The 16,647-nt window shown below is 44.3% G+C and overlaps 2 protein-coding genes across 54 annotated transcripts in view; both read left to right on the top strand.

Annotated features, from left to right (window-relative positions):
* Positions 1-1,250, top strand: part of Lin54 (lin-54 DREAM MuvB core complex component) — a 105,502-nt gene extending 104,252 nt beyond the window's left edge. For all 4 annotated transcript variants that reach the window (XM_076546771.1, XM_076546774.1, XM_076546773.1 and 1 more), the window contains exon 17: positions 483-1,250. The gene's annotated coding sequence lies outside the window, so the exon portion shown is untranslated. The remainder of the gene's footprint in view (positions 1-482) is intronic.
* Positions 1,251-6,640: 5,390 nt separating this feature from the next.
* Sec31a (SEC31 homolog A, COPII component) overlaps positions 6,641-16,647 on the top strand; it is a 58,074-nt gene continuing 48,067 nt past the window's right edge. For 24 of the 50 annotated variants that reach the window (XM_042257699.2, XM_042257696.2, XM_042257695.2 and 21 more), the window contains exons 1-3: positions 6,885-7,024; positions 14,841-14,923; positions 15,557-15,680. In XM_042257699.2, coding sequence (XP_042113633.1) covers positions 14,845-14,923; positions 15,557-15,680 — 203 coding nt within the window. In that variant the 5' untranslated portion in view covers positions 6,885-7,024; positions 14,841-14,844. Of the gene's footprint in view, positions 7,025-9,777; positions 9,825-14,840; positions 14,924-15,556; positions 15,681-16,647 lie in introns of all 50 variants that reach the window. The other 26 variants (XM_076546760.1, XM_076546757.1, XM_076546749.1 and 23 more) reach the window with 6 other exon arrangements.

Raw genomic sequence — 16,647 nt, 5'->3', positions numbered from 1 at the left:
CTGTCTCTTCCTAAGTGAAGAATGTCACTTCTGTGTAGACAAGTCAGGAATAATGAGAGATAGGGCCTGGCAGTTAAAGGGACAGATTGCAAAGGGAGGAAAGAGCCAACTTTGGAGTGGGATGCCTTGGCCTCTTCCTCTAACCACCCTTACTATGTACGCCAGTCCTGTGTGCCTACATCCTCATTGTGCCAGCCTGATTTGTCTCTCCTCACCGAGGAAGCACAGAACTCCAGTACCTCTCAGATCACCAGTGAATGTGTGTAAGAGAACGAGGCCTCCTACAAGAGTTAAGAGGACACAAAGGGGTTGGGTGAGAAAACTAGAATCCACTCTGAAGCAAAACCATGAAATCCGTGAAACAGCTGATTTGAAAAGGAAAGATCTTTGCCAAACAGCCTATAAATGGTGCCAGACAAAGCCTGCAGACCAGAGCCCAGACCCTGTCAGTACAAATAAACCCTTCTTCACTCGTTCTGCAGGGCCTGTTGAGAAAGTGGCGTGTCCCTTCCTTCTCTAAAGAAAGTGCTCGTCACAGCCTGATGACCACAAGCTGCGAGAGAACTGACTCCTGGCGTTGACTTCTGACCACACAGACACAATAAGAAAATAAATGTAATTTTTAAAAATCAAAATAGTAAGACAAATATTAGAATGCTGCTGTTTTATTGAAATATAAGCATGGTAAATGTGATTATGGAACAAATTGGATGCCCTGTGATAGTTTTGTACAAAATTTACCCTCTTCTGAACTGAGAGAGGGATCAAAATTGTCAAAAGAATTAACTCTTTGTAAATCTTTTTCTTTTGTATAGATCTGTTTGTAATGGTATGCTGCGTGTTTGCGGTCCCCTCAGAGTGCCGCTGGAGTTATAGACAGTTGTGAGCTGCCTGGGGTGGGTGCTGTAAGCTGAACTTGGGCCTCTGGAAGAGCAACATGGTCTCTTAAGTTCTGGGTCATCTTCCAGCGCAACTTTTTGTGAATGAATTTGAATTCGTTTGCATTGTGGAGAAAAAGCAAGAATGAGGGGTGCTGTGTTGGAATGTTGTGACTGCTGCCAATCAAAGTGAACTGTAACTTCCTGATGGAGGGCTGGCCGAGAGTCAGGCATAAACTAGTCAGAAGTGTCCTCGTTTACAGTTCAGAAACCATGCCAAATGAGGGTGGCTGCCCAATAAAAACAGCCCGTTGGTCCTCATAGACCCAATTCTACCACCATCTTAATAAACATCATTTTCTACTAGTCTGACTTGGGTGAGTTCTTTCACTGCCTGCTACTCCAAACTACAGCACTTGGTGGCCCAAGAACAGGAGCAGGGAACCCCAAACTCCTCTGAGTTAGGACTCTCAAGTCAAGGAAACAGTTCATGGTCTGTGGTCAGGGCAATGTTGATGGCCTTGAAAGGTCCCTGACTATTCAATTAATATCACTCTTAGGAGTTGGGGTCCAATGCCCCAGTCTTTGTAGGAGTTTCTTATTCCTGATGCCTGAATCTCTGGTATGTCCAAGGGTTCAACTGCCCTGCCTTGTCTGGTAGAAAGGAGACCTACTCTCTTAATTGTGGTAGCTTATCCAGGGCAAATCTGCACATTGGCCCCTCTTTACTTTCTCAGGCTTTTCTGGACTTGGTAGCCACTGAGAACCAGGATCTGGTTACTGTACTGAGGCCATATCTTACAGTCTGCAAACCTGTAGCACGTTATGTTTTTCCCTCTGACCTGCGTTCTGAGACTGATTTTCTTAGGATTTCCTCATGACATCTGATCCAGTAACTGGAAACTATAGGTTTCTTGCCATTTAGCTGTTGGCCCTTGACAATTTTCAGTAAGATGAAGTTCCTTTAGAGAATTGTGCCAAGGATATTGTTTGGACATTATCCTCTTGGTATCCTCTTGGAGATGCCCTATTAGTAATCGGGGTCACTGGTCCCTTTCATTATCAGGGGTCACGCCTCTTTGCTGTCAACTAACTCATTGAGATGTTAGTTTCTGGGGCTTCCTTAAGGAATGGCATGTAGGTGCCATTGTGTCTTTCCCCACAGCACAAACCCCAGTCCTGGGTCTCTATTAACAGGCTGCTTGCTTACATTCCTTACCTCACTGAGGGGCTATGGAAATTGTTTTCTTGAGAGAATCTGCCCAGGCTGGCCTCAAACTCACCATGTAGCTGAGGATGATCTCAGACTGGTCTTTGTTCCTCTACCTCCCACGTACTGGCGTAGGCATGTGCCACCATGCCCAGCTCTTAAAATTTTTAAGATTCTTGTTTTCTCTCTTTGCCTCCATTGTACCCCAGAATTACTTGTCCTTATTTTCCAAAAATCGGTGAAACCCTAGGGTTCAACAAAACAACCAGTTGTAGCATTTTTGATAATACGACTTCGGGAGGCTTCCTAAGGTGTCATCTCCTTTTTGGTCACACTTGGCCCTTGAAGTGAAGGTGCACAATGAAACTTACACTAGTCTTACCAGTTAGATAAAAACCTGTCTTAAAGGACCTCTCAACAGTCTGGCATTCTGAGGGTATTTTCTTTGAGGGACAACTGGACAATCCAGTCAAACCTCTGGAAAGAGAGTATCTCACTAGTTATAACTGGAGTCAAATCCTCTAACTTCAGATCTTACACTTGGACCTAGATGCTGAGATTCCAGTTATAGACCTGAGTCCTGGCCCCAGTGAAAATCTCCAAACCTGAAAACTGGGCAGTTTTCACTGGCACTTCAGCTTGTCCAAACCCCACTAATTGGACCCCCAAACGGGCCCTGTCCTAAAAGCATGCAGAGTGCATGTTCAATAGAGAACTAGGTTAGGACCCCACTCAACCTCTACTGGGTTTAAACCGTGTATATTCTCCCAATGGCCCTATGAGCAGCCATGGGCTCCCCTTTCCAGACATTACTGGAAGCATTTCTCAATAGTCTTTACTGACTAAATCTTGTGGATAGTTACTCCAAGAACTTCCAGCAATCTAAGCAAAGTCACTTGAAAGCAAGTTACATTTCACAACTGCCCGGACCCTACCCTGTTACAGGAAGAAGATTGCTCACGCACGTATCAGCTAAATCTTGACGAATACAACAAACTCCAGAACATGAAATGCACTGTTCAGAGAAAATGGATGTTCTTAGGGACAGAACAGAGCAAGTGGTTTCAAAGGGTTGGGCCATAGCCATCCTAGGTACCTTTCTGTCTAGGGCCACTTACGGCTGTTTGCATTTTATATTTGGTCCTTACTTATTTTTATCTTTAAGTTAGCATACAAAGTCATAGGTTTCATGTTGGTGTTTTCAGGCTCATATTTTTAACCTATTTGTCATGTTCATGTCTAGGATTCAGCAATTTTAGGTCCAGGTGATCTTCACTATGGATTCCAGCCAGTACCCTCGAATTAATTACCATAGGCCCTTTAGGCCACCAGGACTTTCTTGACAGCCATTCTTAACTGTCCCTTCATGACTTCTCCCTGTCACCCCTTGACAGATCATCAACAGGAAGTAAGGACAGCATTAAGATTTCATGCAGGGGCTGGAGGCATGGCCCAAGGGTTAAGAGCTAATGTTCTTTCAGAGGAACTAAGTTCAGTTCCCAGCAACCACAAGGATGAACTGATACTGCTTATCTCTACAGGTATCCACCCCCGTCTCCATATACACATAATTAAAAATAAATCTTTGAAGAGAAAAAATAAGATTTCCTGCTGCCCGGAGCTTCAGAAGAGACCTCCTAAACTGCAAACTGGCCTAGAAGAACAGGTGTGGGGGGCATGTGACAGCAGTGCCACAGAGCCCAGCCCTGGTCCAGAGAACATGAACCAGTCTGACTGGCTCTTGTTTACAGGATCCAAAAGGAGCTGTGTGCAACAGGCATCTCTGCCGCCGCTCCCGGGGTGAATTGACTACCTGTGACTCCACATACCACATGTATGTAGTTACCTCCTCTTCTGGCTTCAAAGAGTAAATCAGAGTCTGGAAATGACCTTTCATTTGATCCAGAACAAGGCTTGATTAGAAGTTCACTAAAATGAGCTAAAAGTATACTTTTGTGAATGATGCAAGTTTTCCTCTTTAGGTACAGGCGTCCTTTGTGAGCTTTGATTCTGCATGAGTCACTTCAATACCAGGCCACAGTCCACCTAAGGACATAGGACTGTAACCCCAGCTACTCAGGAACCTAAGACAGGTTATCAAGTTCACGGCCAGCTTGGACAACTTAGTGAAAATCTGTCTCAATAAAAAATGAGGGTTGCAGATACATATTTGTGGCAATACACTGACCTAGTATATGCTTTGTTTCTCCTTTTTATCCCACATGCCTCCTGCTGTGTGGACACCCACAAGTCCCACACAGGGCACTTGTGGGGGAGGGATGACAACGGACACTTGCCCCTTTAATGAACCCTAGATGTCCTTTAGGTTTGTTATGCTGGGGATCAGTGCCTATCAGCCTCTCACAGTCCCTCTACTGCTGGAGTTACAGCTGCTGGCTGCCGCCCTAAGCTGTTACAGGGGTCCTATCCTTGTGCTGGGGTGTGTGTGTGGGGGGGTGGGCTACCATTTTCAGCTCGGTAAGCTTGCTTTTTTAAAGTGAAATCCATATGCAGGACACTGAGAGGGTGAATTAAAAACATTTCCATTTTCCAGTACGTAGGATTACTGGCTTGTGGCTAAGAATCAAACAGAACCTTGTGGATGCTTTGCAAAAATTTTACTGGAAGTATATCCTCATTCTGTAAAGACAAGATCTCACCATATAGTTCAGGCTGGCCTCACACAATCTTCCTGCTTCTGCCTCAAAGTCCAGCTTGCTTACAGTTTGTGTTCAATAAAGAAGCATCACTTTGCCAGGCAGGAGTGGCAAACATCTTTAATCCCAGCACTTGGGAGGCAGAGGCAGGCGGATCTCTGTGAGTTCAAGGACAGCCTGGTCTAGAGTGAGTTTCAGGACAGCCAACGGTACACAGAGAAACCTTGTCTTGAAAAACAAAAAACAAAAAACAAAAAAAACAAAAAAAAAAAAAAAAGAAAAAGAGAAGAAAAGTATTACTTTAAGGAGGCTAAGAAAAGTGTTACAGAAGAGTTGATGTGGTCAATAGGTGTAATAATAAACTTAGGGGACCTCATTCCATTCCAGGTGCTAATTAATACCTTATAGCAAGTGATTCTCCTGTGGCTGGATTTCACGGATAAAATAATTCCTAAGTAAAAAGTATAAGGCAACACATCTATTAAGATTGGAAGCTCTAGGGAAGATAGAGTGTTTGGGACCCTGTGAACCCAGCTTCGTTTGGTTAAAAATTACAGAATATACTAGAGCTAGCTTAAGTTGGGAGATAGGGTTCATTAATTATTATAGTTATTATAATCATAATAGGGAATTCCAGTGTCCACTTTTATGTTTTACTCGTTTTATATGTTGAGTTCCTGTCTGTCGGTATGTGCCCCCACGTGCTCGTAGATACTGTGGGAGGTTAGAAGAGGGTGTGGAATCCTCTGGAACTAGAGTTACAAATGGTTGTGCATTCCCGTGTGGGTGCTGGGAAATAAACCCACGACCTCTGCAAAAGCAGAAAGTGCTCTTAACTGCTAAGCCATCTCTCCAGCCTTTGCTATCATTATTATATTTTGCTTTGCTTTTTGAGACAGGCTCTCTTGCAGCGCAGGGTAACCTGCCTGACCTTACTATGTAGCTAGCCTAGACTAGCCTTGAATTCCTCCTCTACTTCCTGAGTGCGGCATTACATGCATGGGCTGTGATGCCCACCCAGCTCGGCCCCCATGTCATTCCTGTCTTTTGCTCTACAGACCAGCTTTTTCTACACTTTTCAGTTACTAGTTTATATCCCTAATCGAAGATCCCAAATGCTCGGATCTGAAAGTGTCATACCTTCATACACACACACACACACACACAGAACGCACCTTCCGATTTTCAAATTAGGATGCTCACTTTGTTCCAGTGGCCGGACGAGTGCTAATAGGTATGAATGCCATGGATAGAGATATTGAAATATCAAGGATACCAACTGCATTCGATATAACTCACTCACAGGATCTAAGACTCTGAAGTACAAATAATAGCCTTGGGTGTGTGCGACAAATTCACGTAAATTCTCAAAAGGCAAACGCAGGCTGCAAGCCTTTCACCCCAGCCCTCGGGAGGCAGAGGCAGGAGGACCTGTGAGTTCGAGGCCAGCCTGGTCTACAGACCGAGTCCCTGGACAGCCAGGCTACACAGAGAAACCCTGTCTCGAAAAGCAAAACATAACGAAAACCACAACAACAAAAAGGCAAACGCAGAACCAACAGAAGAGCCGAGACACAAACTGAGCCGGCGCTTGCCCAGCTTCCGCGCTGTTCCTCCGCCCGGTGTGGGGAGTGTCGCCAGCTGCTGCTGACGCCTCGCGGGAGAGCTACGTGGCGTCCTCGGGGTCACCGCGGCTCTTCCCTGACGGAGACGCCCAGCAGGACCTCCCCTTGACCCACCGCCAAGCGGCCGCTTCCCTGCACGGCGCGCCTCCTCCAAGAACACCGCGGAAACCCGTCCTCCAGCTCCACTCGCCTCCTGGGGCCACGGCTCCCGGAAGTGCCGTCCCGCCGGGTGGGAGGGGCGAACCGTTGCTCCCGGAAGTGCCGGCCGGCAGGGTGGGCGTGGTGAGTCCCCGCACCCGGAAGTGCCGGCCCGCAGGCGGGGCTGCGGCTGCCACGTTGGAGCGGAGCGTGGAGGTGGCCCTGGGCCGCGGAGGAGGGGCGGCGGCGGCGGATGCTGGGAGAGCCCGACGGTCGCCGGCCATCGCAGGACAGACAGGTCGCCGAGGTCCGCCAGGTGCGTCTGCCGTTTGTTCCCTGCCCCTCGCCGGGTTCGGTGTCCGCTGCCGAGGCCCGAGGCCCGCTCTCCGCTGACGCCGCGCCCCTGTCTCGTTTCGGCCCCGCCGGGACAACGCCTGGAGTCGCAGCAGCCCGGTGATCGCGCCCGTCATCCTCCGCCAAGGTTTCCAGGCTGCCCTGCTCCGGAGTGAGCTTGAGGTTAGGACCCTTCGGACCCTGTGCACAAAGGGGTGCGATCCCCAAGGGCGTGGAAGGGAAACAGACCTCAGGATCATTGCTTTGACTTCAGTTAGGTAGAGATTTAAAAAAAAAAAAAAATGGTGTTTGAACTGTTGCCAAATTTGAGGGTTTAGCGATTGGAAACTGAGACTACTATCTTTTTACTACGTTTGTATTATTTAGGGTCAACAGTCGCCAGTCATAGCCTTCAAAAGTGTATGATTTTGCTGCTGTTGTTACACAAAATTAAATCGTGAGGCAGTTGTAAAATAATTGCCTGGACTTGTGGGCGTATAAACTTTTTCTGTGAGCTTGTAGAACTAATTCTGCAGGTTTTTTTTTTTTAAGTTGCAAGAGGTTTTTTTTTTTTTTTTTAATTTGCTAGTTTCTCCAAATCGTTAAACTATAGAAAGCTGGTACTTGATTACTTGATTCTTTTGTGTACAACTGTAACTGTTAAGTAGATAATTAGACGCTTGCTCTTTTCCCTTAAATCCTGATTATTCAGGAGTTGGCTAAAATTTACTGCCCTTTTGAGTAGTTCTGTCCTTGTTTCTCTAACTCCTAATTATAGCTCCAAGAAAAGTTTGCAGGAATGAGAACTTTTGGATAATTGCTGTCTAATTGTGAATATGTTACACATATATAGAGTTTGGAAATGTGAGGTTTGAGATGAGTTTTGGATTTTACTGATTAATTTTATGTAAACAGGTTTTTTTTCCTGAAACATGTAAGAGTAAGAAGACGTTTGTAAACTGTGAAAAGCAGTGACTATCAGTCTTTTGGCATTTTTATCCCCCTTTGAAAGCACTGGGCTATCTTCCTAGAAAAACATGTTTACACTGTATGCTCATGCCTGGGTAGAATTTTTATGTAATTTCATGGGGATCGAAAGTCCCACATTAAAAGCTTGTAAAGTGATACTGCTAAATTAATTTCTCTTTGTTTCTTCTCTTCTTCCCTCCTTCCTTCATTCTTTGAGATAGTCTCGTGTGGCCCAGAATGGCCTCAAACTCACCAAATAGCCAAGGATGGTTTTGAATTCTGACCCTCCTAACTCTTACCTCCCAAGTTCTGGGATTTCAGGGATGTACCACCACACCCAAGGTGTTTCTTTTTTTGTAGGTTAATTTCATCTTCTAAAGTTTAACATTGCAGATTAGTGTGATATCATTTAGTTCAGCAAGGCATGGTTGATTTTTGAGTTTGGTTGAATGAGGCAAGCCTCGAACAGTTGATAACACTAAATAACATTTGGAGAACAAATATTCCTATCCTTAGTGAGATATTTTGCCCACATGCACTTTTACTAAAAATAGTGCCAGTAAGGGATTTGTATTCCTCATTGAGAGACAAAGGTGCTGGGACCATTCCCTCTGACTTCGCACTTTCCGAGGTGTAGGGTGGCTCTATAGTGTTGCAAGGTTGCTACTTTTGACAGAACAGTACTGTCGGCCTTCATATTGCTTCGTAAAGCTTGCAATTTGAAAATCAGTTACCTGCAGTGATGGCTCATGAGTTAAGAGCACATGTTGCCCTTCCCGATACCCACATCTGGTGGCTCGCAGTCACCCACAATATCATCTCCATTTCATCTGACTCCTCTGGCTTCTGCAAGTACCTGTCCGTACTCATGTACCCTATACCCACACAGACACAAACACACAGCATATAATTTAAAAAATAGTGACGAACATCAATACAAAAAAGAAAATTGTCACTTAAAAGTAAGTTCTTGTCTGGAACATAATGTTCCTCGGATGTTAGGTTTTGATCTCTGTTTTCTATTGAGGGAGTAATGACACTAGAGTTGAAACACAGGGCCTTGGATATTCTAGGTAAGCATTGGGAGCTGCATCCCCAACTCTTGGTTTTCTTAGAAACAGGATCTTATCCTTGTAGCCCAGGCTGGCCTGAAACTGCTGACCTCCTGCTTCTTAGTCTCCATAGATTGCATACCTCTGCATGCCACTTTCCTCAGCACTTAGATGTATTCTTGAAGACTTGTTGGGATAGACCTTTTAAATTGTGAATTGAGAGCTAGAAACATTCTTGATGGGTGAGCCTTTTCTCCAGGCCCTTTAAATTGTGATTTTGAAATAGCTGTTGTTTGTGAGTTTTTATTTACTATGAGCTAAGCAGTGTTCTAAACACTCTAAAACCTCATTTAATTCTGTCAGTGTATAATGGGATTAGCTTTGTGGGAGAGGAGCAAAAACACATATATTTAGCGCCCTGAGATTTAGAGCTGAGACTCAGGCTGAAGTTTAAGCGTAGGGTGTGTGTTCCAGGCCTCAGTCTACCTGCTGTGCTGTAGGTACTGTGCTGTGGGTGACAGATACAGATGATCACTGCCCTCAAAGTCTTCATTCCCTGTGTTCATTATGATTATGCTCTGGGTAAAGTGGTCTTGAGTGCAGCAGTGATGCGCAGTGTGACTGCAATCACATGATGTTGAAAAGCTACACAAAACTAGAAGATGAGCTGTAATTGAGAAGCATAGATGCTTCATTTAGTCCCGTATAGTCTAAGGAAGTCGCTTATCATTAAATAGTAAGTGTTTCTAAGAGAGGGAAATGCTCATATGTCCCGTGAAACAGTATTTTTGTAGCATTCCTACATAGATTGTGGTAGTCTTCTTATTTGATTCAGAACTTATCGCGTAGTTCTAGAGCATATTGTAACACAGTGTTTTCTTTTCATAGCTGACACTCAAACTTGATTCTGTGCAGGTTAATAAGAGGAACTACTTTATATTAGAACCTTGAGTTAGATACAGGTAAGATTGCTTTGAGTTCCACTTTGTGCCCCTGTGGTTATCTCTGTGTTACACATTAACTGAACACTTAAAATTAGGTAGCCTTTGTACCTTAGCTGTCAGAGATACTGTCATTCTAGTCAGGAGTTTTTTGGGGGGCGGGGAGGGTGTTGTTCCAGACAGGGTTTCTCTGTGTAGCCCTGGCAGTTCTGGATCTCGCTCTGTTACCAGGCTAGCCTTGAACTCACAGAGATATGCCTGCCTCTGCCCCACCCGAGCGCTGGGATTAAAGGTGGGTGCCACCACCACCTGACCCAAACACCAGCTTTTAAAAAAACATAGATGTTTGTTTTTATTTTTTAAGAAATTACTATGAAGTTAACCCCTCCCCCACCTTGATGGTATTTTTCTTGGGTTTTTTGTTTGTTTGTTTGTTTGTTTAACATATGAAGAGATCCTCTAAGTAGTTAAATTAGAAAAAGTTTTATCTAGCACTAGTCTTTTTAGCTTATCTAGGTCTGAGTACATTTGTTTCCTTTGAATATAAACATTAAAATTGAAACAAAACTTCTGTGTATTTTCTACATACCTCAGGCCACCCTAGGCAGACTTGGGGTTATTTATTTATTTATTTATTTTTGGTTTTTCGATACAGGGTTTCTCTGTGTAGCTTTGCACCTTTCCTGGATCTCACTCTGTAGACCAGGCTGGCCTCAAACTCAAAAAGATCCGCCTGTCTTTGCCTCCAGAGTACTGGGATTAAAGGTGTGCGCCACCACCACTCGGCCTATTTATTTGTTTTTAATGTGCATAGGCTTAAGCTTATGTCAGGTTATGTGTGTCACATGCATGCAGGAAACCCTTGGAGGCTGGAAGAAGGCATCAGACCTTCTGGAACTGAAGTTAGAGACAGTTGTGAGCTGCTGTGTGGGTGCTGGGAGCTGGACCTGGGTCTTCTGCATGAGCAGTAGGCACTTGGAATCACTGGGCCATCTCTCTAGACCCACCTTAAGCAACCTTGAATCCCAAAAGGATAAGACTTCCTACCTGATTGAAAACTGACAGGATGATACTCAAAGCAGTTTGTAAAAAGGCAGATTGGAAAACAGATGAACAATATGTGCTAATGGGTTATAATAAAGTATCTTGTTAAAATGGGACGATATCGTATTATAAAATGCCTAAAGTGTGACCCTTCTCATGTGAACAGTCATGAGCTTATTGAGATCCATGTGAACTGGATTTTCATAAATGAACTAGAACTTGAATTTTCTGTTAAAGATTAAGTCAATTGCCCAAAAGGAGGAAGAAGGCTCATAAGAAGAAAATAGGTCCTGTTTTTGTTTTTTCCTTCTTTTCCCCTACAAAATCAGAATCTTTTTTTTTTTTTCACCTAGGATGATCTTAGGTATGGTATTTCCTCAGTCTTAGATAAAAAGGAATCTTACTGTTAAGACTGGGTCTTCTGGGTTCAATTCCCAGCACCCACATGGCAGCTCACAACTGTCTGTAACTCCTATTCCAGGGGATCTGACACCCTCACACAGATAGACATGCAGGCAAAAACCAATGCACATAAAATACAAACAAATAAATTATTTACAACAAAAAAAGACGGCTCATTAGGCAGCCCTGCTTAGCCTGGACTTTACTGTGTAGGTCAAACTGGCCTCAGACTAGCAAAGTTCCATCTGCCTCTGCCTTTAGCACTAGAATTAAAGGGATATGCCACCACGTCCAGGACGTCACACCCCTCTCCCTTTCATATGGAGACATGAGCCCAGGGCTTTCACAGGCTAGCCACAGGTTCTCTAGCGGTGAGCCGATTCCCCTACCTACCTAGTGTGTGCGCGGGTGCATGTGTGTGTGCTGGCTGCCGAGTGCTCCTGTGTGCTGTGAGTGAGGCTAGAGGTCAGTGTGTGTTTCTTTGTCTGTTGCTTTTCACCTTGACTTTTTTAAGACAGGAAACCTGTCTTATTGAACCTACCTGGATCCCCCTGTCTCATGCCAAATGTTAGGATTACAAGAATGCAGTCTCTTTACTTTTTGTTTTGAGAGAGGGTCTCACCAGGTTGCCCAGGCTGGCCTGGAACTCAATCTGTAGCCCAGGATAGATCTGTGATCCATTCTTCCTTCCTTCCTTTTCTTCCTGAAAAGCTAGAATTACAGCTCAGGTACGTCAAAACACTCATCTATGTGCAGGACACTTTGAGTTTCTATAATACATGTTATCCTGTTTAAAAGTCATACTATCCCATGAGGTCACCCTTAATTAATTAATTTATTTATTTATGTATGTATTTTTTTGGTTTTTTAAGACAGGGTTTCTCTGTGTAGCCCTGGCTGTCCTAGAACTTGTTCTGTAGACTGGGCTGACCTTGAACTCAGATCCTCCTGAGGTACTCATTTTTTCCAAGTGTAGAAACCAGGGCTCAGGAAAGCTAAGCAGTGTCTAACAGCATACCGTATCTAATAGTAGCAGGGCCAATGTCCAACGTCAGAGGTGACTGTTGACCAGTAGTACAAGAGTGCAGTCCCACTTTACCCAGCTCATTCGTTCTGTTTTGTCTTGTTTTCTTTCAGGTTTTTGTTGTTGTTTTGTTTTTTGAGAGAGGGTCTCACTGTGTAGCCCTGGCTGTCCTGGAACTCATTATGTAGACCAGGCTATCCTTCCAGCTTTTGTAGCCAGGCTGGCCTGGAACTCATTATGTAGACCAGGCTATCCTTCCAGCATTTGTAGCCTGGCTGGCCTGGAACTCCTGATCCTCCTGCTTCCAGTTGCCAAGTGTGGAGATTGCAGTCCTGTGCCACTGTGCCCAGCTTACCTAGTCCCCTTTCTAGAATGAAGTTCTTTCCTTTTTTGCTTGTTTCGAGGCAGGGTCTCTTGTAGCTGAGCTGGCCTCACACTCGCTGTGTAATGACAGATGACCTTGAACTAGTCCTCCTGCTCCGGCCTCTTGCGCTGATCTTACAGGTATGTGACATCATGCCTAGCTCCCAAAACGAGTGCCTCGTCCTCTTACTTTACTGTGCATGGTAGGTGCATTGTCGTTGTTTCTTCTGGATAGTAATATCTTTAATTTAAATTTGTGTGTGTGTGAATGCACGTGTGCAAGTGGAGTCAGGACAGTCTCTATCCCGGGTGCCACGGGTGCCACGTGATTAGACTTGGGTTGTCGGTTTGAAGTCAGGCACCTTTACACATTGAGCTATCTTGCCAGCCTGTTCTCAGTATTTTTTTTAAGTCTAACTTTTTTATTGTTTTTGTTGATTTGAAACAGGCCCCATGTGCCTAGTCTAGCCAGGAAGTAGCAGAAACAGAATGCCCATGAACTTCTGATTGCCCAGTTTCTCTGGAGAGCTAAGGCTGTGGGACTGTGTGTGTGTGTGTGTGTGTGTCGTCATGTGTAGAGGGCCTCTGCACGCTAGCTTGGCACTCTGCCACTCAGCTGCATCCTCTGACAAGGACAGAGAAACTGAATCACCAGCTTACAGGCAGTTAGAAACAAGAGCTTGAATTTGGGAGGTAAACTTCTGAGTTCAGTCTTGGCTGTCTCTTTGGAGTTTGTACAAATCATCTAACTTTCTGCAGCTGAATTTTGCCGTTTGTAAAATCTTCCAGTGGAAGAAACTATTTGAAAGCATAACATTCAATTCTGAAGCCCTTCTCTGGAAACTAATCAAAGGAACTTGATGCTCTGAAGAGTGAGGAAGCCGCCGAGTGTTGAGAGCATTGATTCACCAGGCAGGGAACCAGGAGGGGTGGAAGGAGAAAGGCTAGGAGGGTAGAAGTCCGTAATGCAGGATTTGATGTTCAAGTAGCAAGTGAAGAAGCGCAGAGTAGGAGATGGGAAAGTCTAGAGCTCTACTCTGCAGTGATCGGGGTCAAGTCGGTCAGGGGAAATCTCAGCACATTCAGCCGTACAAAGGGAAATACTAACGATAACGCTGTTGACTTAAAGGGCGGGGGTGGGCACGCCTTTAGTCCCAGCCCTCGGGAGGCAGAGGCAGGCGGATCTCTGTGAGTTCGAGGCCAGCCTGGGCTACAGAGTGAGTTCCAGGACAGGCTCCAAAGCTACACAGAGGAACCCTGTCTCGGAAAAAAAAAAAAAAAAAAAAAAAAAAAAAAAAAAAAAAAAAAAAAAGAGTGCAAGAGCAGCAGCAGGACTGTATGAGCCAGGACTGGAGGACGGCTCCAAGGTGAGAGCGCTTGCTGCTTTGGCAGGGACCCGGGTTCAGTTCCCAGCACCCAAAACCACCTCCAGCCCCAGTTGCAGTGGATCTTACGCTACCTTCTGGCCTCTGTGGGCACTGTACTCACGTGGTGCACAGACATATGTGCAGGCAAAACACCATACACATGAAAATAACCTTTATTTGTGCAGCTAGCAGTTGGTGAGTTAATGAATAAAGAAACTGGGGATTAATGTCATTAAATAAAATTATTTAGGATTTCAAAGTTAGAACCAGAAATGTGTAGAAATGAAAATATAAAAGGTCTCAATTACAGAGAAATAATAGCTACACAAAAAGAGCCCTGGGATTAAAGGTGTGCAGCGCCACTGTGGACCGGCACACGCGCGCGCGCACACACACACACACACACACACACCCTTCTGGTGGGGTGTTTTTTTACAGGCTGATATTTTTTTTTTTTAGCTGAGGACTGTACATTGAGCACCCCTAACTGAAACATCTAAAGAGTTGCATATTTTGAAGCATTTTAGATTTTGTACCTAGGCATGTTCAGCTCTAGAAAATATTCTAGGATCAGAGAAACTCTGAAATCTGAAGCATTTCTGGTCCCTGTCATTTCAGATAATGGGCACTCAACTGTGTAATCCATAGAGAGTTAGAATAATAGAATATTTGTCCCCAAAATAGTCCCACGTTTATGTCTAATATTGGACATTTCCAACAATACATTTATATTATTGGTACTGGGGTATTATTAATATTTTAGTGATTTGTTCAGTATGTTTCTATGAGTTATTTTAATATTCTGTGTTGTATTTCTCTGTAAAATGTTCATTTTAGCAGAATGAAGTTAAAGGAAATAGATCGTACAGCTATGCAGGCATGGAGCCCTGCCCAGAACCACCCCATTTACCTAGCCACAGGTAAGTTCAAAAGAGAAGACAGTGTGATTACCTAAGTCTATGCCTGCCTTCTTCGAACTTGTATTTTAAGCTTTAGTTCAAGCTTCATCTTCTCTGTAAAGTTTCTCCTTCTCCAGCAAGATGCCTCCATCCTCCCTGTATTTAATGTGGTGATCTTCCTGTGTTTACAGTGCTGTACTTGATAGCACTGATCGTGTGTTACGTACATAGTATCTTTCCCAGTGCACAGGAATCAAGTTCATCTTTAGCCCACCAGAAGTTGGAGCAGCAGATGACATAACAAGCGAGTTTGAATGAATCATGAGCAAACTTGACAGAAGCACTTTAAATAAAGAGTACTTTGTATAGGACTTAAAGCAGATGCGGTGCATTATGGGACTGTTTGTCCAGAGAGATTCTAAGATAGCTACAGCCTTTAAATCTTACCTGTAACTACCTACTCTTGGAGACATCATCTCCCAGCCTTGGGCCAGAATTTTATTGCTGCAGTCACTTTGACATGCTCAGTGGCATGTGTGTTTCAGCCACAGATGTATTCATGACAATTAAAGACATGCTTTTAGTTTCTCTTTCCTGCCACTTTCCAAGTCTTTTATTTTGCATATGTAGTTACCATACATATATTTCCTGTAGGAACATCTGCTCAGCAGTTGGATGCAACATTTAGTACCAATGCTTCCCTGGAGATATTTGAGTTAGACCTTTCAGACCCATCCTTGGATATGAAGTCTTGTGCTACTTTCTCCTCTGCTCACAGGTATGAGATTCAGCCTTAAGGTCATATTATTATTTAAGTATATGTTGTAGGCTGGGTAGTGGTGGCACAAGCCTTTAATCCCAGCACTCTGGGGCAGAGGCAGGCGGATCTCTGTGAGTTCGAGGCCAGCCTGGTCTACATACAGAGCGAGATCCAGGAGCAGTACCAAAACCACACAGAGAAACCGTGTCTCAAAAAAAAAAAAAAAAAAAAAAAAAAAAAAAAAAAAGGTGTGTGTTGTGGTAGATGGCTTTATTTTATTTTATTTTTTATTTTGAGGCAGGGTCTCCTGTAGCCCAGGTGGACCTGGAACTCACTTGTAGCCAAGAATGGCCTTGAAGTTCTGCTCCTCCTGCCTCTGTGTCCTGAGTGCTAGGGTTATGGTCAAGTGCCACCACTGCTGGGTTGTGTAGTGCCTGTGCCTGAACCCAGGACTGTGCATGCTGGGCAAGCACTCTACCAAATGAGCCACACCCCAGTCCTGTGGTCTACCTCTGTCTGTAGTTAGGATTGTTAAAACTCTAAGGAGTACTGCCAGTGACATGAAAAACTTGTGGATAAGTGTACAAGTGCGTTTTTGTGGAAGTAAAGTATTGGTAAGTCCTATTGAAGGTTTCATCGCTGTTAGGTGTAGTGTGGCCAGAAGACTCCAGCCCTAACATCCTTCTTTTCTCAGTGTAGGAGAGTTGTTTGTCTCTTTTGTCTTATAAAATGTAGGTATGACTAAAGAAGGGAGTATACACACACACAGTTTATACACACACAGGATCTCTCTATGTAGTCCTGGTTGTCCTATGTAGACTAGGCTGACGTTGAACTCACAGAAATCCTCCTGCCTCTACCTCCTGAGTCCTGGGATTTAAGGTGTCCATTATGGCTCCATTACTGGCTACCATGCCTGGTTATTTATTATTTTATGGGAGTTTATGTGGGAAGGGGTATATGTGAAAGAGTGGACAACTTGTAG

This window comes from Peromyscus maniculatus, chromosome 10 (genome assembly GCF_049852395.1).
Source record: "Peromyscus maniculatus bairdii isolate BWxNUB_F1_BW_parent chromosome 10, HU_Pman_BW_mat_3.1, whole genome shotgun sequence".
NCBI lineage: Eukaryota > Metazoa > Chordata > Mammalia > Rodentia > Cricetidae > Peromyscus > Peromyscus maniculatus.
This window is presented reverse-complemented; position numbering and strand designations above follow the sequence as displayed.